The sequence below is a fragment of the Macaca fascicularis genome, chromosome 12 (genome assembly GCF_037993035.2).
Source record: "Macaca fascicularis isolate 582-1 chromosome 12, T2T-MFA8v1.1".
Classification (NCBI taxonomy): Eukaryota; Metazoa; Chordata; class Mammalia; order Primates; family Cercopithecidae; genus Macaca; species Macaca fascicularis.
Genome location: NC_088386.1, coordinates 45,006,706 through 45,033,367, shown reverse-complemented (window position 1 = coordinate 45,033,367; position 26,662 = coordinate 45,006,706). Strand labels below are relative to the sequence as shown.

The window sequence follows — 26,662 nt, the reverse complement described above, 5'->3', positions numbered from 1 at the left end:
GGCAATGAACCCTAAGAGACAGAAACCTAGGTTTTTGATTCACCAAGTCTAATAAAGTAGCATGCCTGTTTGGAGAAAACAGCAAAATGCAATCTAGAAAAGAGAACAAATATGAAAGCACCTTCTCTTCATGCATATTATTAAAATAAAAAGCCCCACGAAACAAGCAGTCATATAAGTCTTCCATATGATTAACCAGTGGGCACCAGACTATACTGGTAAGAGGGTACAGAGACAATAGAAATCTAAAGAAATTATTTGCTGCGTATTAAAAGTGTATGGGAGTTATACAACACTGGAGCAGTATATTCTCAGCACCCCCAGTTTACTAAGCCAATGATAATAAAAGCAACAATGTAAACAACCATTTGATTGCTGGTGTAGTATAGGCCTAGTGATTTACAGATATTATTTCTGTTCCATAAAATAAAGCTACAGAGTATGTACTATATTACTTTATCACTTTAGAAAAGACAAAATTAACACAAAGAACTCTCCTAACATTGATTGAGCATTTCCTATGTCTCACACTCAGTGCTAAGTGCTTCATACACATTTTAAATTTAATCTTCGCAATGACAGGGAATTTATTTTAAGTCAAAAGGCCACAAAGCAGCCAAGCTAGTTGCTGACCCTAGTGGGAGGACTCCAAGCCCCAGGGCATTCTGCATACCACCTCTCAGCTAACCCAGAACATGCAGACATTAAATATTCCAACCACGTGGACTGAAGGAGTCCACATGGCTGCCTTCACTTTGTAGACTATGCGATCCTCAAAAGCAAGGACTGTGTTTGATTTGCCTTTATGCTTTCAAGCCTATCACAATCCTTGACACAGTGGACACTCAAACTATATGTGTTGAGCAGAGCATTTCAAAAGAGTCATGCACCTTAGGGCAAAAGCTGAAGGTCAGAATACACACAATACAACCAGCTCTCACCTCAACAGGGGCAATAGAGAAGACGATTCATACAAACAGACACAATACATGCAAAGATAGAGAACGAAAGAGGAAGTCAAACTGCTGTGTTTCCTAAAGTGTGATCCTTAGAATATCTGCAGCAGAAGTACTTGAAGTTCTTGCTGAAAGCAAAAACCCACAGGTACAGCCTGAGATACATGCAAATCAGAAACTCTGGGGCAGGGATCCGGGCATCTATGTTATTATGCATTCCCTAGATAATTCTTAAATATAGGAAACCAAAAGGAGGCAGAGGGCATTGGAAGCTGTGGGAGGAAATTATGCTGAAATTGAGAATTAGATGCACAGAGAGGAAGACCAGCTATTATCTCACCTATAAAGGACTGATCTTTTACAAACAATCCTCCTTCTGGGATATGGTGGTTCACTTTAACAGCTGACTTAGGACCAGCATGAGTACAAGGGGAAGAGTGTTCAGAATCAGAGTGACTGTGTAGGGAACAGAGAAAACAAGCCCAATAATTTGCCTTACCACCACCAAGAATCTTCTTGTGAAAAGGTGAGGGTAAAGCATAAAACATCTTTTGTAAATTACCGCGCCCCCCTAATTAAATCACCAGAGGTTTTCACTATACTGAAGGATGCCTTCTCCTGGCTGGTTTTGGAACCACTTCTTATTTGAGATAAAGTGATATTTCTGCAGCAAAGAGAACAGTCTTACTTGAAGGGTGGAGGTAGATAATGTCTTTCACTGTGAAGTCTCGGGACTGAGCAGCTTTCAGACAATCCGCCAGCAGGCTCAGGAGCAGGAGCCAGGCCAGAGCAGGGCCAGGTTCCATGGCAGACCGAAGCGTCACTCATACAGAGGGCCTGGGAGCGGGCACTCAGGACGACAGCAGAGAACTTGCACCTGAAAAATGAAGAATCATCTCAGTGATCAACTGCAGAAAGCTACAGGAGGCTTGGCTGAGCTCCCGTGCTGGTAAGATGGGATGGAGGGGAACAGGGCATAAGGAAGTGGGTAGACATGGAGAGAAACTTTATCAACAGTAATTTTAGAGAACTTAGAACATTCCAGCCCAGAGACAGTCTTAATCAGGTTGCTAAGGCTCAATTGGTAGCAATCCCCTCTTACATCCAGCAGAGACTGTATCAAGACAGACTGAATTTTAATGAAATCCAGCTACTTTTTGCCACTTTTTTGGCTGTCAGAGTACGATAAAGAAGTCAGAAGCAAAAGCTCAGAAGCATTTCCTTGAGAATGGTGCAGGTCAGATAGGGAGTGCAGCCGTACTGGGCCACGGTGCCATGCAAACCTGTACAGGGCAGACTTTCAGATTTGGGAAAACAAACAAATACAGGAAAGCTGGTCTCTCCAAAATTAAAAAGTGCCTCCGTAATACAAAATCTCCTTAATGTAACTAATATTTGTTGGCCAGGTACTACTGAAGTCCTTTATGTATATCCATTTATTCTCCCAGCAACCCTATGAGGTAGGCACAATTAACCCATTTTGGGTAAACTGGGGTTCAGCAAATAAATAGCAGATCTGACTCCAACCCAGGCAATGTGGCTTTGGAGTCTGCATTTTTAAACACTAGGCAATTCTGTGTTCTCAAGACTGACTTAAGGGGTATTTAAAAAACTGATTGGATGGGCGCGGTGGCTCATGCCTGTAATCCCAGCACTTTGGGAGGCCGAGGCGGGTGGATCGCCTGAGGTTGGGAGTTCGAGACCAGCCTGGCCAACAAAGTGAAACCTAGTCTCTACGAAAAATACAAAAAATAAGCTGGATGTGGTGGTGGGCACCTGTAATCCCAGCTACTCGGGAGGGTGAGGCAGGAGAATCGCTTAAACCTGGGAGGCGGAGGTTGCAGTGAGCTGAGTTTGCACTGTTGCTTTGCACTCCAGCCTGGTCAACAAGAGTGAAACTCCATCTCGGGGGGCGGGGGGGGGGGGGGGGGGGGGAACTGATAAGATCGTGTTGTTGCTATAGCACGAAGTGATTATTATCTACTCTGTCCTTTATTCTGATTGTCCTTTTTTCACTCAAAATTGAGGAAAAGACAATCTGTAATAAGGCTGAATTGCTCTGCTTACTGGGAATGCAGAGATCTGTCTTAATTTTTATATAGGTGCTATTCTCTTGCTATCTTCTTGGTTTCCTATAAAGCTTATTCCTCATGTTCTACTACTTTTCTAAGTACCATTATCTCTATTCCTCTGCCAGGAGTCAAGGTTATTCATTTTATTTTAACCTAGCTGATAACCAACAATTTTGATATTTTGTTTAATATAAATGTTCAACAAGATTTTTTAAATGCATAACAAAAGAATTCCAAAATTTGTAAAAATACGTACACAAGGAAATATATTATGAAACAGAAACTCAGTAGAAAAAATCAGTATGACCCAATCAGATCTAGAATATACTACAAAGCAAAATTAATCAAAACACAATGATAGAAAGTGTAAAAATGAATTTAGAAAGTAGAACACTCTAAGGAGCCCAGAAATAGACCCAACTGTTTATAGGGTGCAAGCAATTGTTCAAAATTACAGAACGGGACACAGGTTAAGTTAATAGTAGTATAACTTTCTTAAATTTTTTTTTAAATAGCTGAAGCCATAAAATGCATAACATGCTAAATTACTTCCAGATGTGTTGATTATTCTTTTTTAATTGGCAAATTGTCAGAAAACAGAGTAGAGCTCTCTTATCACTTGTAACAGCTTGCTAATGCCAACCTTGCTAATTTCACGCTCACTACGCCATCTTCTGTTTACAATTTAATTCCCCAAGCAAACCTGGCATTCAGAAAGAGAATAGGCCACTCAATCACTTAGTAAGTGTGACTGCCAGGCACTGTGCTGGGCACTTGGTTGAACAATATGATGAAAAAACAAATATCCACCAGTATCTTTCCCTTGCAAGTTAGCAGCCAAGTGACAGAGACAAACATCACTTCATCTTGAAAGAATGCAACAGTGCTTCTTTCCACATCCATCTGGCTTTTCTCTGCCAGCATGATGAGGTTGGTAAGGTGAGGCTGCACCTCTGGGACAGGTCTGCACAGCACCCCATGGAGACCTGGCAGCACCATGGCCAATACCCCCATCTCCTCCCAATCTGTATGTAGCAGGGCTCAGATTGAGAGTCAGAGATCAAAATGGCATGAACATTATGTGTGTAACTATAAACAAAAATGTGAACAAAAGCACAGACAAAAGACCAGAGAGGAAAATACAAAATTAAGATAGCAAAGACATGGTGTATGAGTTAGCCCAGGCTGCCATGACAAAATACCATAGACTGGGGGGCTTATACAACAGAGATTTCTCACAGTTCTGGAAGCTAGGAAGTCCAAGATCAAGGTGTCGGCGGGGCTGCTGTCTCCTGAGGCCTCTCTTCTTGGCTTGCTGATGGCTTTGCCCTGCATGCATAGTCCTGGTGTCACTTCCTCTACTCATAAGAACCCAGTCAGACTGGATTATAATCTCAGCTTTATGGTCTCAGTTAGCCTTAATTACCTCCTTAAAGGCTCTATCTCCAAATACAATCACATTCCAAGGTACCAGGGGTTAGGCTTCAACATATGAATTTTGGGGGCACACATTTCAGCCCATTGCATGCTTTGTGTTGTTGTTGTTGTTTTGTTTTTTAGGTAACATTTCCTCCCACATGACATGTCCCAGTGATGATAATGTTTCATAATTTTAAGAGAGTATAATTGATCTGAGGTGACACAGAGTACTGTAAACTCCTTCCCAGGTTACAGGACCATGAGCTCCTCGTGACAGGAACTTGCCATGATTATCCTTACTTTCCCTGCCTCAGACCCTGGCCACAGAGAGGGCTCCGAGAGCCTCTGTGGAGTGGATGGGAACATTTATGTCAGACTATTCTAATACCTCAGGGGTGGCCTCTTGCCCTCCACTCCTTCCCTTCGTCAACTCATCCTTTGTTTTGCCATAAGAGATGAGTGATAAAAACATCATCACATCGGCTAAAAACAAAAATCCAGATCCATGCTATAGAAAAAGACTTAATTTGAAGCCATGTATACTCTATCTTTTATGACCAAAAATATGAGCAAGTGGGAGTGAGAAATGTCTTGAAGGCATCATTAAAAATTCACAGTATCAAGAATATGAAAAATTATCTTCATAGTAAAGTGAACAGTAAAGCAAACTCATGGCAAAGTTTAAATGGATGAGGATTAAGTATAGCAGCGTTTTTGTTCTGGTTACTTTTTGGAAAAAAGTAACGACTTATAAAACTATGTGGCATCACTTCAATTTTTAACTTACTCTTCCAGGTAATCTTATGACGCATTTTCCATTTTTGTTTTGTTGCCTTTAATAGTGTGTTTAAATTGTCAAACATGCTTCCCCCCTCCCTCCACCATACCACTTATTTATCATCTAATTGGTTTGCAAATATCTATGTGCAGAACTAAGAGTGATCATGGTACCTCCATGGTGCCTAACATAGATGACGGGCTGATGGGTGCAACAAACCACCGTGGCACATGTATACCTACGTAACAAATCTACACGTTCTGCCCATGTATCCCAGAACTTAAAGTATGATAATAATATAACAAGAAATGGTGGGCGATGTCTTCACAACATATCATGCTTCCACACCCTTTCTGATGAAATTATACACTAATGCTAATGATATATTAAAGGACAATACCAAAAAGCCAAGGCTCAGGTCTAAAAGGAGATGGATATTTTTACAGAGCAGTCACAGAGTACATACACGGTGTGGGGAAAACGCCATAGGGCTGCAGGGAAATGGACCCAGTAGCAGGGATGTGGCAGCAGGAATTTGGCCTCTGTGGAGAACAGTCTTACATGTTTTCATGTGAGATAGGGAACTAAAACCAGGCTCACAGCATAAAACTAGGGACTGGAGTATAGCACTCTGCTTATAGAAGCTAAAAAACCCAAACGGCCAAAAATCCCAAACGGCTACAATTGCTGCTTGAAGCTGTGACTCATAACAAGCAGGGTGCCTCATGAGAACACGAAGTTCCTGCTTTGCAGCCAGGAACTAAACCAAGTCCCCCACAGCTTTCCCGACTGTATGGCAATATCTCGACATCAAAAAAAATTTTTTTTTACTTGTATAAAAGATGCTGATGGAGGTCAGGGGCGCATTGCCTTGTATCGCCTTCCAAGGCCACATCCTGTGTGTGCACAGGATGGTGGATCAGCGTAGATGAAATTAAAGCAACTACTTCATTCTTTACAAGAGATCCACCTCTACTCATCATGGGAAAGAGCAAGCTGAATTCTTTAGGCCTGATTTGTTTAGCACAAGTTTTCAAATTTGGGGGATTCAAATAATTTTTTAACATTGAATTTCATGTGTTTAATGCTGAATTTACAAATTCTTAAAGTACTTGAATTCTAATTCTCCCAATACCTTTTACTTGTAAAATCATTTCTTCTTTGGAAAAAAAAGAGTATGTCTTTTCTAGGTTTATGTATAATTAGAAAAGGACTGAAAGGATAGACACCAAAATAATGTAGGATTTAGGGAGTATTTTAATATTCATTTACATGTTCAAAACATCTTAATGAGCAAGTATTATTTCATAGAGAAAAATACTTTTAATAACATTTTTCAAAGAATGAGTTTGACAGACTTTTTATGCACAAGTCAGATTTTCACCTAAAACCAATGAACATAACCTCAAAATAGTCATATGTCTTCTAAAATAATAGATTCGATATGAAACAGAATGTTCTCTCTTCTCTTACCATGCCCTTCCCTGGTATCCTAACACTATTTGGAAGATGCAAGCCTAGAAAACGGGAGGCAATGTGCTTGTAGGGTACTATGCTGCTCACCACCTCAAATCATGTCACAACGGTAGAAGATTAAGAGGAAGGCCTGCATCTTTGTGTAGCCCATGGAAGGAGAAAGGGAGAAATCATCTGCCTGGTTCCTTCCTGCTTGATCCAGTTCCACTGATCAAGCTTCACTCCACAAGGAATTCCCTCCGTCCCCTACACTTCAGCAGCCAGAATGGACGGCCATAGCCCAGTGCGGATGGACCTCTGATCAGGAAACAGAAAGCAAGCACCTGGCACAGAAATCTGAGGTTTCTTTTATTGTATGAACATGCGATGTTTATCCATTATCAGATGATATACATTGGGTGATTTTCACTTTTTGGCTATTGTGAATACTGCTGCTGTTAACATTCACATACATGTTTGTGTGTGGACATATGCATTCTGTTTTTCTTGGGTATATATGCAGGAGTGGAACTGCCGGGTCTTGTGGTCTTATGTTTTACTTTTGGAGGAACTGCCAATTTTCCACTGAAGCTGCACCATTTTACATTCTCATCAGCAGTGTATGTGTTCCAATTTCCTCACATTCTCACTGACACTTTCCTTTCTTTTTTAAAAAAATTATAGCCATCCTAGTTGCTGTGAAGTCTATCTCACGCTGGTTTTGACCTGTATTTTCCAAGCAACTAGTGATGCTGAACATCTTTTCATGTGCTTATTGGCCATTTGTACATCTTCTCTGGAGTGACGTCTATTCACATCCTTTGACCAATATTTTGCTCGAATATTGACTAATTATTTTTGAGTTGTAAGAGTTCTATATTCTGGATTCTAGATCCTTTTCAGATAAATGACTTGCAAATATATGCTCCCATTCTGTGTTGTCTTTTACTTTCTTGATGGAGTCCTTTGATCTATAAAAGTTCTTAATTTTGATAGAGCCCACACATTATTTTTTATAAACATAGATTTTGTTCCCTTATGAAAGTCACGACCAACACAGGACTAAAAAAATGCATACAATGCACAGTAAAAGAACTTGTCTACTTTATAGTAGACAAGACTGTATTTTCCACCTCTCTTTTCCATGAGAAAAACAGGATGGGCAGGACTGTTTATTCATATCACCGACTGTTTACATTCCTGCAATAAATCATGGAGCACCACTCACTCTATTAGTATTTTCTAGGAACTGAAAAATGAAAGATGAGTGGTATGCATTCACAATTAACCTAACAGCTACTGAAATACAAGCTCTGCTGAGGGCATGTATCTTTTCCTCACAGATTCTCAGTAGTTGATGGGGCTTTAATCCACAAACCTCACAAATGTGATGCTGGACATGTTCAGATATGAAGTCTTTCCTGGGACTTTGATGCTTTTCCACAGAATCTGCGGTGACTTTGGACTGTTTTAGACATTTAGAAAAGACATTGTGTTTCCATTTTATGATGTTGCTATTTGAATATGCACTGCGGATCCTGTCCCTGAATACGGTTCTCTTTATGAAGAAGTACACTTTCATTTTCACAGCTCTGTGACCTTTCATTTGTTATTTATGAGCTTTTGCAAATCTAATGCCACTCTGACAGATTTAATTTGTGCTCTAAATTACCTTTGCATGAGTTACTCAACTGCTGGTTTTATTCCAATGGATTACTTGCTACATTCCAAAACAGAAAAAAAAAAATTAGTTCAAGATCTATTGGACTTCCTCCACTTCAGAGAAAGCTGAGAAATGTTTCATTCTGAACCTTCACTCTGTGGATGGTACTAGACAATATAAAGGAGGATTTCTACATCAGTCATAGGCAAAGTGCTAGGACCATAACCCAGATCAAGTTTTACAAGTCTACACCCTAATTACTACTTCATGTACAGTCTATAAAATGAGATACTTCCACTTAAACTGGTCACTAGGAGAAAATTATGCACTTTGGAAGCCATCTTAAGAAACAAGTACTAAATTCCAAAACCTCAGGACTAAATCAACATATAAGCAATTATAAAGTGGCAAACAAATACAAATCTAAATACTTCAATGCTATTCAAACAGAAATTTAAAAATGCCTAATACAAGAGCAGAATGGCAATCTGAAGCCTAAAAGATCACAATCAATCTTGATTTAATTTTTAATATGGTGGTACCTTAGTTACTTGAAAAAGTTAATACAGTTCCAAAAGTATAAACTAAAGGTAGGTCTTTCTAAAGCTAAGTCTCCTTAAATATATCACTCTGACCACAGGCACCTGTCTTGCAATTCGGGAATTGCTCAAGACATGCCCTGCTTTAAAAATTTGTCTGGGGGCTGGGTGTGGCAACTCACGCCTGTAATCCCAGCACTTTGGGAGGCCGAGGCTGGAGGATCACCTGAGGTCAGGAGTTCGAGGCCAGTCTGGCCAACATGGTAAAACCCAATCTCTACTAAAAATACAAAAATTAGCTGGGCATGGTGGCGGGCACCTGTAATCCCAGCTACTCCAGAGGCTGAGGCAGGAGAATTGCTAGAACCCAGGAGGTGGAGGTTGCAGTGAGCCGAGATCACGCCAATGTATTCCAGCTTGGGTGACAGAGTGAGACTTCATCTCAAATAAATAAATAAATAAATAATACATAAATACATAAATAAATAAAATTGTCTGCAGATTCTTTCACATGTCTCCATTGAGATGTGAAGTCTACATCTTGTCATTTTTGACTCTGGGTCAACTTTTCTAACTAGTTGACCAAAGTGTGGTATAAATGATGCTATGTGATTTCAAAAGCTAGGTCATAGAGGGTTATGCAACTTACACCTGGTACTCTGGAATAATTATGTTGAAGTTCTGAGACACCATGTAAGCAGCCTAAGTGCCTTAAGGCTGCCATGCTATGAGGAAGCCCAAGTAGTCCACAAGGAGCTACTGAGACTTCATGAAAAAAGAGAGCTGCCCAGCCAACCCCCAGGGGCTCCAATCCCAGCTCCTCCCTTTTATTCCATAGCCACAGTTACCTTGCAACTGCATAGAAACTTCCAGAAAAGCCTAGCTTAGCCCTTCTCACATTCCTGACCCACGGAAATCATGAGAGAAAATAAAATGATTGTTACTGCCTTCCAGCCACTAAGGTCTGTGGTGACTTGCAAAGCAGCTACAGATACCTAAACACAAGGAAGTGGAGCTAAAGAGCTAACTGGAAATTACAGTTCAGCTCATGAAGACAACTGCATTTTTAAGAACACAATGGTTGTAAGGTACAGAAATCCCAATCAAATAGGCTGTAACTAAAACTGCAACTGGGATGGAAGGGGAAGCATTTTACTGTCTCACCTAACCATCTAGTTTAGACATGGCTGGACTTTTAGCCTTGTTTTCAGGAATTTTCATCCCTCAACTTTGCTCTGCCCCCTCTTTTACTTTTATTCTCATCAGCTCCTCCCAAACTACAGTCACCAGCAGTTCCAAAAGCATTCTCCAGAAGTCTCTTTCCAAAATGTTTCAAGAAAAGCTCTAAGAAAGGAGGGAGGCCCATCTTTGGACCAAGAATTGGCCAGAGGAATGTGTCATTCCACTTGCCCAGGGCTGTGTCACTAGCATGTAGCTGGAACAAGAGCAAAAGTGTAATTTTTATTGAAATCACAAGGTATGACAGTGCGGGAGGTATTGGTTTCCCACAGGAAAACCTAGGTGTTTCAAACTGAAGCAGAAGGACTGACTAGATGCTGGGAGAGCAAAACCACAGATGACCACTACAACAACAATACAGAGTCTGAATAACTTCCTTAGCCTAGGCATGCAAATGAAGCTAAAGGTTCATTTGCTCTGGTGAATATTTCTGCAAATACCAGAAGATAGAAGTGTTCTTTATTGACATGTTTCCTATTGATAAGTAGGAATGTTACCTATTTTATTTTCTAAAACTTGAATACCACTCCATTACAATTTTTCAAATCAATATATAAGGTTGAAACAATAAAACCAAAGTTCTAGGGGGCATTTGCAATTCATTCTGCTCTATACTTCCCCCTTCTTATGGGAATGAGTCTTCTGCTAACACCAATCATATGTTACTATTGAAGAGCTTCACATTCTTACATGGCCCATCTTACTGGCTACTGTTATTTGGGTCAGTGTTGGACGTTTTCGCCAAGTCTGGCCAATTAGAAGTCTTTCTGAGTATTTTTCAAGTGAGAATGGAAAAATAAACCAGTCTTCTCTGGTACAGGAGCCCCCAAGGTGTGACATGCAGGAACATGTGTATGCCATGTTCCTCCCATCATGGAGGAGGAAGAAGAGAATGAAGGTCCTTGCTGGCTAAGAGAAACAGGGATGAGAAAGAGTCAGAAAAGGCCCAACTCTTGCATTCTGGCCGATTTTTAACTCTTCCCTTAATGATTATAGAAGCCTTAGTATCCATCCAATAAATCTCCCTTTTGCCCAAGCTAGTTTGAGCTGGCATTCTGTCCCTTGCAGTCAGGAACTCTGGCTCCAAAAGAGTCCTCCAAGAGGATCCGGCCACCAGCTTAAATTTGTTTTGTAGACAAATATGCTTTTTACATTAATATTTCTTTAAGGCGTATCAACTAAAGGTTAAAAGTGGTTTTAAAAATGTCAATAATAGAGAACTAGGCAGAGATGATCTCTCTTGGACTTCAAAGACACTGATGCTTTATTTCTACACCTAGAAGGAGAAAGTTATTCACATATACCCAATCTGAACTGAGAATCCATCCGCATAAAAATCAAGGTTTTTTAAAGACGTTCATTTCTCTTTCTGGAGCCCCTTGGCAAGGCTAGAGTTATAGGGAAAAGCTGTCTTGCCCCAATTTGATTTAAAGTTCAACTGCATCAAAATATTTCAATTCCTGAAGGGAAAATGATGTCTTTTTGTGTATGTCTAGTAATATACAATCATACATCATTTAACAACGAGGATATGTTCTGAGAAATGCATTGTTAGGTGATTTTGGTGTTGTGTGAACATCATAGAGTGTACTTACAGAAACCTAAATGGTTGCCTACTATACACCTAGGCTATTCAGTATAGCCATTATAATCTTATGGGATTACTACTGGATATGCAGTCCATTGTTGACCAAAATGTCATTATGCGGTGCATGACTATATTCACAATTCTAAAGGATGTATTTATTCTAGGAGCTATTCAGCTTGTTGGTTGTATGCTTGTTTGCTTTCTCCATCAATCTGAAGGTTCTTGAGAACTGACAAGGAGACATTTTCAAGTGCAAACAGCCAGAAAGGAAAGGAGTCAAGGAACTCCCAGGCAGCAATGGAACACTAGGTACATTTCAGTTACAGCTTGTCATTTTTTATTTATTGGGAAGGGGTGGTTGTCCAAAGAAATTTTTGTTTTTGTGTCTTTTATTAAACCCTTCTTATGTTTCAGAATGCCATTTTTCATTTTATTTTTTTCAGGAATTTTTACCCTAGAGATATTCCAAAAATGTATAAGTATAAAACATACTCAGAAACAATATAATAGTTCTAAGTGAACTAAATCGCAGCCAGGTCTCTTCTTACATTCAAAATAACCTGGTTCCAAATCTAACATTAGATTATTAGGCATATGTTTTATACCCTTTAATCAAAAAAAAGAGTTATCTTGGCACTATACAGAGGTAGTCATTTCTGTATTTGGAGTGATGAATTTACCTTTCTTTTATTCATGTTTCCAAATATTCAGAAACAAGAAGTACTAGTAATCAATTATAAAGCAGACGCTGCCGGCCATGCACCCATGAAGATATTCTGCACTATTTGAACTGAGTTTTATTGGCAGTGCCCATTGAAAGGTGTTTTGGGCCACTTTGTCATCATTTTAGAGGGCTGGCATGAAGATTCTGTTTGAGGCTTTGAGGTCGGTTCATTCTCCCACCCCATCCAATGTCTTTGGCACTGCCCTGCTCGCCCACATTCTTAAGGGTTTTCTGCCCTTCCTGACACCCCTCGCCACACTGTCTGAAAGCCAAATGTAAACAAACCACCCTGAAATCTTTAACCTCTTCATGAAATGTTTCTTCCATTGCTTTGTGTTGACAGAAGCCCAGCTCACAGCAAAAAAAAAAAAAAAAAAAAAAAAAGGCTCTTCCTTTTTGAGCCATGTCCAGTAGAGGGTACTCACTCTTCCAAGTCCCATGGATTCTGGGGACAAGAGGAAGTCAGAATTCTCCCTCCCACCATAGTTTACAAATCATGCCCTTTCTTTCCACACAAATTCTCCTCCTTACCTCAAAGCCTATACCATCTGCCCTTGTAGCTAGCTGTCAAGAAGGGGTTAGAGAATGTGAACAATATGGCTCACCTTCAACCATTAACAAGCACTTAGCCTCATCTTGATTCCCACTCAAGACTGGGAAGAACCAAATCATGCTGAATCTTATGTCCCACCTGGCATGGAGTAGGGTTTTTCCCATGGTTCCAAGAATCCTGACCAAATGTTTGTCAAAAAACCTTGAGAGTTGTTTCCAACTGGCCTTTGAAATAATTTAAGTTCAAGAAAGAGCTGTAATTACTAATCTGGTACATGTGGAGAGTCCTTCCAGAATTTCTTACAGCAGAGAAAAGCCAGCCTGTGCTCTGTTTTCTTGCAGGAAAAAGAAAAAAAAAAAAATCAAACAGCCAACAACAAAATGGCTTATGTAAAAACCCTATGGCTAAACCATTATTTGCAAACCACTGGGTTCATTAGCAGCCAACTTCTAAATCTTAACCAATATTTCTTACTTGATAATGAATATGTTTTAAAAACAAATCTATGCATGTACATATCCTCCAAATCTGTGATCAACCAATACCTTCAGCTACACACAGTATGTCTCCTGACAGCTCAAAGACCATCACAGTTTTATTTTTGTGAAAGGGTATAAGATTGGCTGAATCAATCTAAACTAAAATTTGACTTTTCAAACACATTTAACTAATTAGCACACTTATTTAGAGGAAAGAAGGATTTCCCTATCCTGCATTTGAAGGCAAAAAAAAAAAAAAAAAGTATCAAATAAGCTTACAACTCTGTATCATTGAGGCAGGAATTCGTCCTTTGTAATGCACCATCTTCATTTAAGTCTCTATAAATAATGACAGTTAAAGAAGTGTATTATTGTAGCAAAGCAGAATATAATAAGATTTTACACAGCATTCATTCAGGCAGAAAAGGATATAGGGGTTATTAATAAAAGACGGTTTTCCTTGATAACAGAAAATTTTTGTTTTTGCATCAAAATTAATTTCTTTTTTAGAGAAAAAAGTACTGAGTAGCCTCTTATGGTAAAAAAATTGCCCTCCTTGTTTTCTATTTTCCATGTTCACTCATTCACCCATTCATCATGCTCTACAAGGCAGGCATAGATAACATTATCTATTATATACATTATTGTTAATAGTTCTAGCATAATACTCAAATTCTTGAGCTCTCTTAGTAAAATCATTAATGTTATTCTTAAAATAAAAGTCCCCACAAAGGCTGCCAAAAGCATGGGAGGAAATGCTGGCCTCAGTCACTTAGTGAAGAGTAAGCATGCTGTGATGCTGATCCTTAGAACCAAGGCCACATACATGTGAGATGCAGGAAAAGGAGTCAGGTGACATGACTGCATCACCCCTACACAGGCATTATCCATGAAAACCAATAAGACATCCATATTCCTTCCTTCCAACTAAGGCAGTTTATCTGCAAGAAAAAAGGAAGGACAAAAGGGAGAGAGACAGGGATGACACACAACCTGAGGGGCAGGTGTGAGGTGTGGAATGCCCTGGACTCCCTGATCCAAGGTAATCCCATTGAAGCTTTCCAGTCTGGCAAGTAGGGCCCAGTTCTGTCTTCAAAACAACCCTAAGACGAACCTTGGGGAGGAAGTAAAGTGGGAGCTCCAGCAGCAATGAGAAGCATCAGTGTTGGGTAGAAGCGGAAGTCTACAAGCCTTCCCATGATCTGGCGCCTGCCTACCACTTGCCCCTTGACATCTCAGCTCAACTGACAGAGCCACAGTGCATTAGGTGTCTAGTGCACCAAGCTGCTTCTCATTCAGTGCCTTGGCTCCTGCTGGCACCCTTGGTTTCCTTCAATTTTCTACTGAAGGCTCAGTTCACTTTCTTTAGAAAGGCTCCCATCCCCTCTCCTCACACCAGATCAATTAGAAACCATCTTCTCTGCTGATGTTTTGGCCTCTACCTATCTAAGGTGGCTACAGGCTTTACTTCGTAAGGACAATGGGCTTTGTATTTTGACAGATTTGGGCTCAAGTACCAGCTCTGCCACTTATTAGGACTATGACCTTGGACAGGTTACTTTCTCTTTCCTCATCTCTAAAATGAGACTGATAGCTTCTATGCTGTAGGGACATGATACGAATTAATATACCACATATAGCTTTTATTAGTTATTATGATTGCCAACATGTAGTAGAACTGTTAAGATGACATACTTTTTACTAAATTTTGAGCTCCTTAAGGGCGTAAATTTTATGGACATCATCTGATTTATCTTTAGGTCCCCAGCCCCTATGACATAGGAGGTCTCTGATAGCAGATTTGTTGAAAACATGGATTTTATATAGAAGTAATCATAATAACTGCTTTTATAACAGAGGGATGTGTGTGTGTGTGTGTGTGTGTGTTGTGTGCACATTGACCTGTATATGCATGCTACAGGAACTTGAAGGAATTGAAGACTTTGGGGTGTTTCTGGTGAGGACAGTGAGAAGATAAAGCTATCTTGAGAGGATGGCATCTTTCAGGGAAATCTTCAAGTCTTTGAGTAATACTTTATCAGAGCTGGATGGACCAGCAACGTGTTGTGTCCCACATCTCCCAAATCAAGCTTACTCAGAGGCGTCCATGGGAAATACTCTGCATTAAGAGTCAGAATACACATGAGCATACTAAAGGCTCTGAAAAGTAGTGCAGTGAGGAAATCTCTTTGGTTTTGCTTAAGCCAGCATTTTCCCCACACTTATTTGAACAGTGACACCTGCCGCCCTGCCGGCAGAGAGCTTATTTTCTCATGAACATCTATTAACCAGTCTAGTTTTCTGAGGAGTAGTTTGGGGACTCAATATCCTATTCAAAGTGTGTCATTTTATACATGAAGGAATTGAGGCACAGAGTATTTCAGGTATCTAGCCACAGAAAAAAGCTGGCAAACAATTAGAGCTTCAAGGGCAGCCTCGTTTTCCTGCCACCCTGGCTAGGACACTTTTCAGCCCAGCGTGCCATGTCACAGTCAGCAGAAACATGGCAACTCTAAACCTTGCTTAACTTCAACAGAGAAAGTAGGCAATCGTCTCATTTTGCAATGTACAGGGTGGTTAAAATCTACCCCAAATCTGTATCCCACCTATCAAAATCTCCTCCCTTCATGATGTAGCTTGATATTATCACCCAATGGAAATGTATTTAAGGTTCACAAATGTTTTCTTTCAAAATTCAAATACCCCAGAAGCTTACTTTAAGAGAACCTTCCCTTATTGAATGCTTCAGGCCAATCTAATTCCTTGACCTCCACATCCCACCTGAGATACAGCTGCCCCCACGGTGCTGATGAGAGAGGAAGACAGAGGCTGGGAGATGGGCAGGGCAGTCCAGCTGATCCTCCAGCTACCTATGAGGTCACCCTGTACCTCCTTGCCCTGTGGGGGCAGGTGGTTATCTGTCTTGGTGTTGCCTCCAACTGCCAACTCAGCTCAGGATCCATTACATTTTATAAAGATCAGATAAACCTCTATGTTCATTCATACCAGTGGTATACTTATTTTATTATTGGACACTGGAAATAAAAGGGCTTAGAGAAAAAGATGTTAAAATTCAATTGCAGCAACATGGATGAACCTGGAGGACATTATGCTAAGTGAAATAAGCCAGGCACAGAAAGACAAACACTGTATTCTATGATCTCACTATATGTAGGACGTAAAAAAGCTGAACTCACAGAGGAAGAGTAGAATGGTGGTTGCCAGGAGCTGATGGGGGAAGATGGGTAGATGCGGGGGAGATGTTGGTCAAAGGGTATAAAATGTCAGTGAGATAGGAGGAATAAGTTCTGGGGATCTGTTGTACAGTATGGTGACTAGAGTTAATAACAGTGTATCATATACTTGAAAATTGCTAAGAGAATAGTTAGTTCTTAAATGTTCTCATCACTAAAAAATCTTATGTGAAGTGACTGATAATTAGCCTGACTTAATCATTTCACAATGTACACATATTGCAAAACTTCACGTTGTATACCATAAATATATATAATTTTAAAAATACTAATCCCAGCTACTCAGGAGGCTGCATCAAGAGCATCTGTTCAGCCCAGGAGCTTAAGGATGCAATGAGCTACGATGGAGCCACTGCACTCCAGCCCAGGCAACAGAGTGACATCCCTAAAAAATAAAATTAAAAAAAAATAGGTATTACATAAATAAATAAAAGGAAAAACTTCACAAACCCCATTGCTAGAGGTGGATGTATCATGGAGTTTAGTGGAATCTAAGCTTCAGGGTACCTGATTGCATGACAAGACCCTGCTCCTAATTTTATGGCTATAATTGTGTGTTCTTTTCCTTAAGGAGGGTCCTACCTCTAAAAACCTGGATCCATCACCCCTGGCCAGAAAAATGCAATAACAATTGTTATGATTCATAATAATATTCTTTTCTCTGAGAAAGGATTAATAAGTAAGAATACATGCTGTCATCGTATTTTCATGGAAAGAAACACAGAGGGAAAGATGCCATACTAACAAAGGCAGGCCTTCTCAACATTGGGGAAGTAGAGTTACAGCTGGAGAAAACTATTAACCCACTGAATAACCCCATTGTCTCTGAGCCTCCTCCAGCACTGCCCTGGAACACTCAAAGGGGAGAGGGTGTTGGGGGCCCCAAGGTAAATACAGTCAAGAGAAGGCTCCAGCAGCAGATAACGTGTTTTTTAGTTATTCTAGGAAGGCTCCAAGAAACCATTTCATCTCATCACCCTAAGCAGGGCAGAGTCCTGGCCTTGGAAAGGAGTGCCTCTAAGGGTAATAGGGCAGCCACACCCAATAGCCACAAGCAGGCTGACTAGGAACCACTACAGCAAGGACATGAAGTGCTGGGCTCCAGAGCAGAGAGACCCCAGGCCCCATTACCCACTTGCTAGGATTACTGTGAGGGAGAATAGGTAATGCATCGAAAGCAGTGTGGTGCAGTACAGGAGCACAGGCTCTGGAGTGGGCCAGCTCAGCCTAGCATGCTGACTGCTACTGGGAAGGTTGCTTAATCTCTCCGTGCCTTAGTTTCCTCAATTGCAAAATAGGGAAATTAAAACCACAGGGCTCTTAGGAGGTTTAAAGCAGACAGTACACTTTGAACAATGCTGGCACATGCTTGCTAGCTAATATAATATAGTCCTCAAAATCAGCTCACAGTAGGCAAAGAAGGCACCCAGTTACTCATCTGGGTCAAGACACTGCCCAGGAACATTTGCTTTCCAGTCAGAAACGCCTTTGAAAGGTCTTCCGAAAGGCGCCATGGCATGCCAAGCTCTATTATAAGAAGTCAAAAGCCTGGGTCACCTGTCAGACTTCCTAGCTGATCCCAAGCTAAGATCAGCATCTTGTGGTGAGGATAAAAACACAGGCAGAAGTGAGACAGATTAGTTAGGGGAGGTCTGAGGCAGACTTTCTCAAATTGGAAAAGTATTTTCTCCTATAAAAGGAGAAAACAGCTTCACAGACAGAACCTCTCCCACTCCGTTAACTAATGAATATTATGATACTACTTATGAATACAGACAGAAAACTGGGATTACGCTTTAAAGCCAATATATGGCTTTAAAACTAAATAAAAATTGCCACATACAAATATTATATTCAAATAAAATACATTGGTTACATGGAAAGTAATAACAACAATTAACATTTATTGAGCACTTACTATAGGACTGAACAATATAAGATTGCCACTATTCCATCATTTTTGACCTACAAAAAGAGCAACTTCATATGGCTTAACCTAGTATGTGCAAGATGCTTCCATAAGTGCTTTCTGTGAATCCCCACAACACTCAGTGTAGTAGGGGTAATTATTATTACTCCATTTTACAGATACAGAAACTGGGCATCAAGAAATAAAAATGCACATTTTTTTTTTTTTTTTTTTTTTTTTTTTGAGATGGAGTCTTGCTCTGTCACCCAGGCTGGAGTGCAGTGTTATGATCTCAGCTCACTGCAACCTCTGCCTACCAAGCTCAAGTAATTCTCCTGCCTCAGCCTCCCAAGTGGCTGGGATTACAGGCATGCACCACCATGCTGGGCTAATGTTTTGTATTTTTAGTAGACATAGGGTTTTGCCATGTTGGCCAGGCTGGTCTCAAACTCCTGACCTCAAGTGATCTGCCTGCTTCGGCCTCCCAAAGTGCTGGGATTACAGGCATGAGCCACCACATCCAACTCCAAAACATACATTTTTAAATCTAAAAAGCTGGCAGGTGCCTGAGACTTGGGAGCAATAAAGCATCCTGGGGATGAGGTGATAGAGAAATAGACCCAGATGAAAGTTTGGGCGGTCCATGTGAACTGGAAGGACACGGAGACCCTGAGCAGTGTCTTCTGCTGGAAGGATGGGACCACTGAAGACCACCTTGCCTTGGTTTCCTTTTGGTTTTGCTTATTTTCCTGTTGTTTCAGGGTGGGGAAGAAAGAGGGCTTCCCTGGTACGTCCCAGGAAGACAAGTGCTGGTCCACAGTAGGGAACAACAGTTATGGGAAAACCTGCAAAGGGGAAGAGGAGGGGGAAAGGATGAAAGGCGAGACGGAGATGAAAGAAAGAGGGTGTCAAAAAGGGCCAAGGTTTCTAAATTTGCTGCACATCGGAATCCCCTGGGGATCCTGAAAAACTGATGATGGCTCTCACCTACTACCATTTCACTGTTATGGCATGCGACCTTGACACTGGGATTTTAAGAATCCTCCACATGATTCTAATTTGCAGCACAGTTTGGGAAGCCTTATAATGCTTCTGCAAAGTTGCCAGTGGGAAGAAACATTCCGAAATGTGTTCTGTTCTCCCACAGGCCGTGGCAAACAGCACTGAGAAGTTCTCCACATGGCCCAGTGAAGGGGCTCTTAGCAGTCCCGCATAATCAGAGCACGATGTATTCCACTAGGTCTCCTCTCTCTATCCTGCCTGTGGCTCTTCCAAGTCTTTGGGGAGAGGAAGTAGGCAGGCCCTGACCTATGAAACTACCATGGCATCTTTCCTGGTTTCAACAATGCTCAGCCCTAAACCTGATGGGATTCTCGTCACTTCTTTGGCAATAACTTCCCTAAAGTGTTTTTCACCCTCTTGATGAAGTGATTGTCCGGTGTTACCCTTGAAATACTCCAGATGAAGTACACTCTCGATTTTTATGACAACAAAAGAGAAAATGTCCTGAGGCTTCTCCGGGGAAGAACATACACTCACACCCATTACTCTAAAGGTAGCCAGTGGGACGGGTCAGATTTTGAGAAATGAAACATACACAGACACCAACATTTTCAGAGGCAGCATGCAGCGACCAGAAAAGAACAGCTTTTGCAGACTGCAGACTTGAACTTTGACTCCTGCGCTGCTACAAAGAGCAGGGTGAAGTTGAGCAATAAAACTTCCCTGCAGTTCAATGTCCTCGTTTGCAGTGGCACACTGAGATGCCTTCAGCTCACTGGGACCCCCACCCTGACATCTGGATTGTGAGTAACTATGCTTGTGAGAACTAAGCCTTGATTACGTGACCCCTCTCTAACGGTGGTATACTTCCTGTCTTCTCTTTCTAGTCACTTGTTCTGATGTTATTCATACCGGAAAAGCAGGCAGGCCTGGGAATAAGGCAAAAGGGAATAAATACAAGTAATGTAGTCAGGAATCAACAGGAAAGGTAATGATACATTCATTCTGATTTCACTCTGTAACGTAGAATAACATAGTTCCAATATCAAAACCATACAATTTCTGTAGTTACGTTGTATCCTGCAAGGTCTTTTTCCTTATGAGCGGAAACACACACACACACACACACACACACACACACACACACACACCCCTGAGCACATGTTGTAGAGGATTATCCTACAAGAGGCAAAGGAATTTGATCAAGTCTTTGAAGGATTGGCATTTGATATAACTGGTTGTTCTAATTCCTGTTTTTATGCTTATAGGTATCTGAAGCTTTCTGCCAGCTTGTCTGTGCACAGGAGCACGCAGGTGGTGAGGATAAATGCTACAATGATTCTCTGTAACAAGGGCAGCAAAAGAAAGGGTCTAAGTCAGTGCTGTCCAATAAGACTTTCTGTAATGACAGAAATGTTCTATGTCAGTGCTGTCCAATTTGGGAGTCACTAGCCACAACTGAAATGTGTGACTGAGGAACTGAATTTAATTGTATTTAACTGAAATTTAAGTTAAATAGTCACATGTGGCCAGTGGCCACAGTACTGGACAGTAGAGTTCTTAATTAATGATAAATGAATAAAATTCAATCACTTAAAGCTGTGACCTCAGAACCAATTAGGACTAGGGTGAAGAAGAATGAGTATTACCCAGTGAAATACCAACACATCAACGTTAATTAAATCAGAAAATATAGCACAGCTGCTTCTACGGGAGATACTCTGGGCCCGATCATTAGAGCCCAGTAAAAGGGGATCAAAAGGAAATGAAATAGACCAGGCATCATACCTGCAGAAGTACTACACTACCCTCACCTCTTTTGTAGTTGATGGCTGACAGTGATAGATTATTTGAAAAGAATCATTCCATGCTTTACATTTGACTCCATCAATTACCCTCTGAGGTAGGTTATTATCTTAATCCCAGTTTTTACAGATGAGTAAGCTGAGATAATTGTCACCTGTAATTGTATTATAGAAAGTGGCAGACTCAAAATTTGAATTGAAGCTGCCTGGTTTCATATGCCAGGTGTTAAAAGTCTTCAGTCAGTTAGAAGATAGGGTGAACAAAAGAACTGCCTTTGAGAGGAGGCTGGCATGCTCAATGTATCCTGGACATGCTAAGACTGTGTCACTGTAGGGGAAAGTGATCATTTCGGTTTTAAGAAGTATAAAGCAAGCATGTGAAAGCTGGGTGCTGAAGAAGGGTTAAGAGAAGGAAGCAGACATTGAAACCTGGGGCTCTGGGGGACTCGCACTTTGCCAACTGGCCAATTGCTCTAGGCCTCCTCTGAATCTGCTAGCTTCTCCTCAAGCTATTAAAGTCAATGGGAAGATTGTGGACAGGTATCTGAGAAACAGCGCAAGTCTTGAGAGAATTAGAGGAAAGAAGTGTTTTTATATGTTAAAAAGTTGGTTTCTCTTTAACCCGGTTTGCTTTAACTATAAAATTTTATCAATACAAAACAAAATGTAGGTTATTTTAAAGGGCCATGTCCCCCATTTCAATCTCTTATTATTACTCATTTCAGAGAGTTCCAAATTTTTATGTTCTAGATAATGCATGAGCAACATCCTTGCTACTACATTATATGGTCTATGTCCCATTATTTTCTTAGAATAAACTCTGGACATGGCGGGGGAGAAAAGGAAATGATCGAATCCCAGTTTGCACTGGTTGGACCAGTAAGAATGTGGGGGTTTCCCTTCCCCTACAGTTGTGTCACAAAGAGATTTCCATATTGTCTGGAAATCTTTGTTCCCTTCGGCTTATAATCAACAGGAGTAAAAAGAGGATCTTTCTTGATCCCTTCCTGATGTAAAGATTTGATGAGGCCATAAAGATCTAGCCCATGCAAAATCAGAAAACATCCGAGTTGTCCGTAATTTAATACAACCAGTCCTACTTACCACAAGATGAGTGAACAAAGCATTTCTCTTCCAATATTTATTACACTGCAAGTTCAACATCTCCCAGTAGTAACTCAATGCTCATGGCAAAAATGAATCACAAATTTCGGATTATTGGTTTAGTTGGGAGAATTCATTCATTTAATAAATATTTACTGTGTCTAATATGTATTAGGTACTGCTATAGGTTCTGGTGTTACAAAAAAAAACAAAAGAAGTGAAAACAATATTTGATATTCTGGTTCATTATATTTCTGGTTTATCTCAGCTCAGTATTTTTTGGAAGAAAAATTAATTCAATATTAATTAATACTGCGATTCACTTAAAAATCCAGCTGATTAAATACAGCTCAACACAGTTCAAGTTTCTTTTAGTGGTATAGTCCTTGGGAACTCTTTACTCTAAAATTCAGCATCAAAAATTTAACACATGAAATCCTTTCTGGTTAGTTTGCAGATCCCCAAACCCCAGAATTGTTCTAGACAGTTTTTCCCTCCCAACATGCAATTTCCCCATTTTACTGATCCTACTTTCTAAATACTCTTCAAATCACTCCCCTTTTCTTCATCATGCCTATGGCCTAAATTTTAGTTCAGACCCTTAATTTTTGCTGGTCTGTTTCTTTTCTTTCCAAACATTCTGTATTACAGTTCTCTAAAAGATCTAATAATATAGCTCTACAGTTAGAAACTGTCAATGGTTCCCACTGCTCACAGGATAAAGAGTAAATGCTTTATCAGTATATACAAGGCAGTATAGAGCTTGTGGGGAGCCCCAGTGGGAGAATCAAAAAATAGGCCCTGGGATTCTGGAGCAAGTCCATGCCATCTGCAGTAGAAGAGTAAAGCCCTTTTAAGAAACTACCCTTGGCATGTTACTGATTCCTGCCAACAATGGAGTGTTATCCATGTGATAATGAGTGATCCTGAATCTGGAACTACCCATCATGAGCCAGGTTCTACTGGGCAGGCCCAGTCATAAAGGCACTCACACCCAGCAGAGCCCCAGCCAGCACTGTTACCTGGGGGCTTGTGGACTGCCTCGTCCATAGGCATGAGATCCTGCACAGCATGACATCTTCCCATGCTGTCACAGAAAAGAGATGCAGGATTGGACCCAAGACCATGGAATCCAGTGTTGTATCACATACCGCACCACCCAGGAGTGGCAGGCCTCACAGAACACTAGAACTGCCTTCTAAAGGTGCAGCTGAAGCACTAGCTAGGAAGCCATCTTCTGAAAGGATGTGGTGCTGTACTTTAAGATGCAGCATATGCACTGCATCAGAGTCCTCCACAGGGTGCTATGTCTCGAATAGGAAGATGACATGGGCCCCCAAAGCAAGAACAGGAGTAGCCCTGCTTATTAGCACTCCTGATAACTCACCAGGGGATTCTATGCTCCCCCTTCACAAAACTCCGGGCTCTGTAAGGTGGGAGGTCCTAGTCTCCTTACCCTCTTGCCAAAGAACTTACCAAGGGTCCCACTGAACTACAGTTACAGCGGCCACAAGGGCACCTTGGACTCTTTGTGTCCAGGGACAAACTGGCAGAGATAACTGGGCCCTAACTGGCAGGAAGAGACAGGGCTGTTTTTACCCAAGTAAGGCAGAGAGGAATACATATGAAACCCATGTGGGTGCCTCCTGATACTCCCTTACCCCACTGTAACTGAACAGACACATGCAGCAAACCCAGCCTCTGAAGGGCATGACTACAAGATTTCATTCCCCCAGGAAAGAGGATTTGGGTCACTTCATTAAGTAAGGCAGCAAGACCCACCAAGGTGATAATTAGGGATACAGAGAACTCAGAGTTGGTAGCTCAGGAAGGAGAAGATGAGTACCCACTGCAGACCCCAAATTAACTGTGGTGAGGAAGGGATATAGTTTGTTGTGCTAACTTTACTATTCTGAGTTCTCTCTTAGGAAAAGCAGTCCATGGAAACCATGGAGGCACTGCTCTTCAAACTTGAGTGGAGAAAGAGGTCTTTAAGGCACAACTGTGGCAACTTTGACTCGAGATTGTTAGCTTTGTCAAACTTTTTTAGAATTACAGGTAAGGCTGGGCATGGTGACTCATACCTATAATCCTAGCACTTTGAGAGGCCAAGTTGGGCAGATTGCTTGAACCCAGGAGTTCAAGACCAGCCTGGGCAACATGAAGAGAAACCCCGTCTCTACAAAAAATACAAAAAAAAAAATTACAAAAATTAGCCTGGCACAGTGGTGTGTGCCTGTAGTCCCAGCTTCTCAGGAGGCTGAGGTGGAAGGATGAAGCCCAGGAGGTTGAGGCTGCAGTGAGCCATGATCATGCCACTGCACCCCAGCCTGGGGGAGAGACTGAAACCCTGTCTCAAAGAAAAAAAAAGAATTATAGTTTAGTGTAAGGCCCTTCTACCCAACCCTTCCTTCTTTCTTTCCTTCCTTCCTTCCTCCCTTCCTTCTCTCCTTCATAAGGGTGAGACCTGCATTGCAGTCTGATAGCTCTCCAAGCCTTCCCCAGCTCTAGCACCATTTCCCTTAGAGATATTTCTCCGTCAGTTGCTCTCAGCGTCTGCTTCGGTCCTTCCTAATTTGCCTGTACCATCACTAGACTTAGCCCCCTTCTTTGCCCCTAGCAAGCCCCCTGCCTTCTGCCATGTGCTTCACAGACTCCACACTAAAGAGCCGTCCTCCTTTCTCAGCTAGGCAGAGGGGGATCTATACTACTCCCTCTGCTTTCTCTCCAGGAACTGAGGTTTGGCAGCCAGTCTAAGGACGAGAGTTGATTCTGGCCCAGCTTTCCGTATTTGTTTTTGCATGGCCATTCAAAAGGATCTGCCTGACTGTGGAGCACAGACTCCTCCACATCCTACACCAAGTTGTAGGGTTCTATATATTTATACTACACAGCATGCATCCCACAAAATGTCTCTTTCCCACTGGACAGTGATAAAATCTAGAGTGTGTGTCCATCTATAAGGAACACCCACTACCAGCTCTGGCTGAATGTTGCCACAAGTGCTAGTGAGGTTAACTCTGTTGAGTTTTTAAGAAACCTCAGAAGTCTGTACTTTTATTATAAGATCACTGCATTTTCAATGTTGTAAACGGATCCAAAATTAACAAAACATAACAGGAGGACAAATGCACCCAATGACTGTTTTTGTTCCTGCCTGCCAGCTGGTGTCCACCATTCTAAACGCTCCCACAGCCTCAACATGACCTCCACAGAATGCCTCTTAAGAAGCTGAACTGCCACAATTTTAAGAAACTAAGTCATTATATTTTGGATTTTGTCCTTTCAGTTCATGGGGTATTTCATAACCTCAGGCTACTACAGAATATATTAACCTCACCAAAGAGGCAATTAATTTATTGTCTTATTCAACAAGTATTTTCTGAGCATTCAATACGGGCCAAGCTCTGTGCTAGTTATGAAGGTTCAGATTTGAATAAGAGTTGATCCTTATCCTCCAGAAAATAATAATTTAATAGGAAAGACAGAAATGTTAAAAGTATAATTTTATATTATTTGAGGCGATTTTAATACATATATTCTCTACTAAAGGCCAATGTTTTGATTTTCAAAGAATAGTACCATCTCAAACAAACAAAAATATAATGCAAATTTAAAAATACTATTTTTTAGAAACACCTTTAAACATCAGCTATTTCCAAAGAAAGATTTTAATGGATGAGAAATCTTGTCATGACAAAATTGTAGAAAGTAAGAATTTGAGAAATATTAACAGTGAGTATTAAAAATATATTAGGGAACATTTAGTAAATGTTTTAACAAATGCTTTAATGAAATCACTTTAAAATTATATCTTATTCTAATACTCTGAAATTTCTTTTTCTGAATAGTGGCATAAAACACAAATTAATCTGAGGGAAGAAAACAGGTACAATACAAGTTTCTTAACTGAACATCTACTCTATCAAAGTTCCATTGCTTATCAAGTCCTATTTCTAATTATGTAAATTTGTAAAAATACACAAACACAACACCAACTAGTTCTAGGGAAAAGTGGCCATAGATTCTGGGATTGCTAAAGAATCACCTACACATTTTAAAGATGTAAGTGGCCCCCCTTTGGCCAGTATCCCTAACTTACGCACATTTTCAATAACCTGTA

General features: G+C 40.8%; 1 protein-coding gene across 2 annotated transcripts in view; it reads right to left on the bottom strand.

Moving 5' to 3' along the window:
* LYPD6 (LY6/PLAUR domain containing 6) overlaps positions 1–26,662 on the bottom strand; it is a 149,687-nt gene that overhangs the window by 33,795 nt on the left and 89,230 nt on the right. For both annotated transcript variants that reach the window (XM_005573138.4, XM_015432192.3), the window contains exon 2: positions 1,645–1,833. In XM_005573138.4, the coding sequence (XP_005573195.3) occupies positions 1,645–1,762 (118 nt within the window). In that variant the 5' untranslated portion in view covers positions 1,763–1,833. The remainder of the gene's footprint in view (positions 1–1,644; positions 1,834–26,662) is intronic.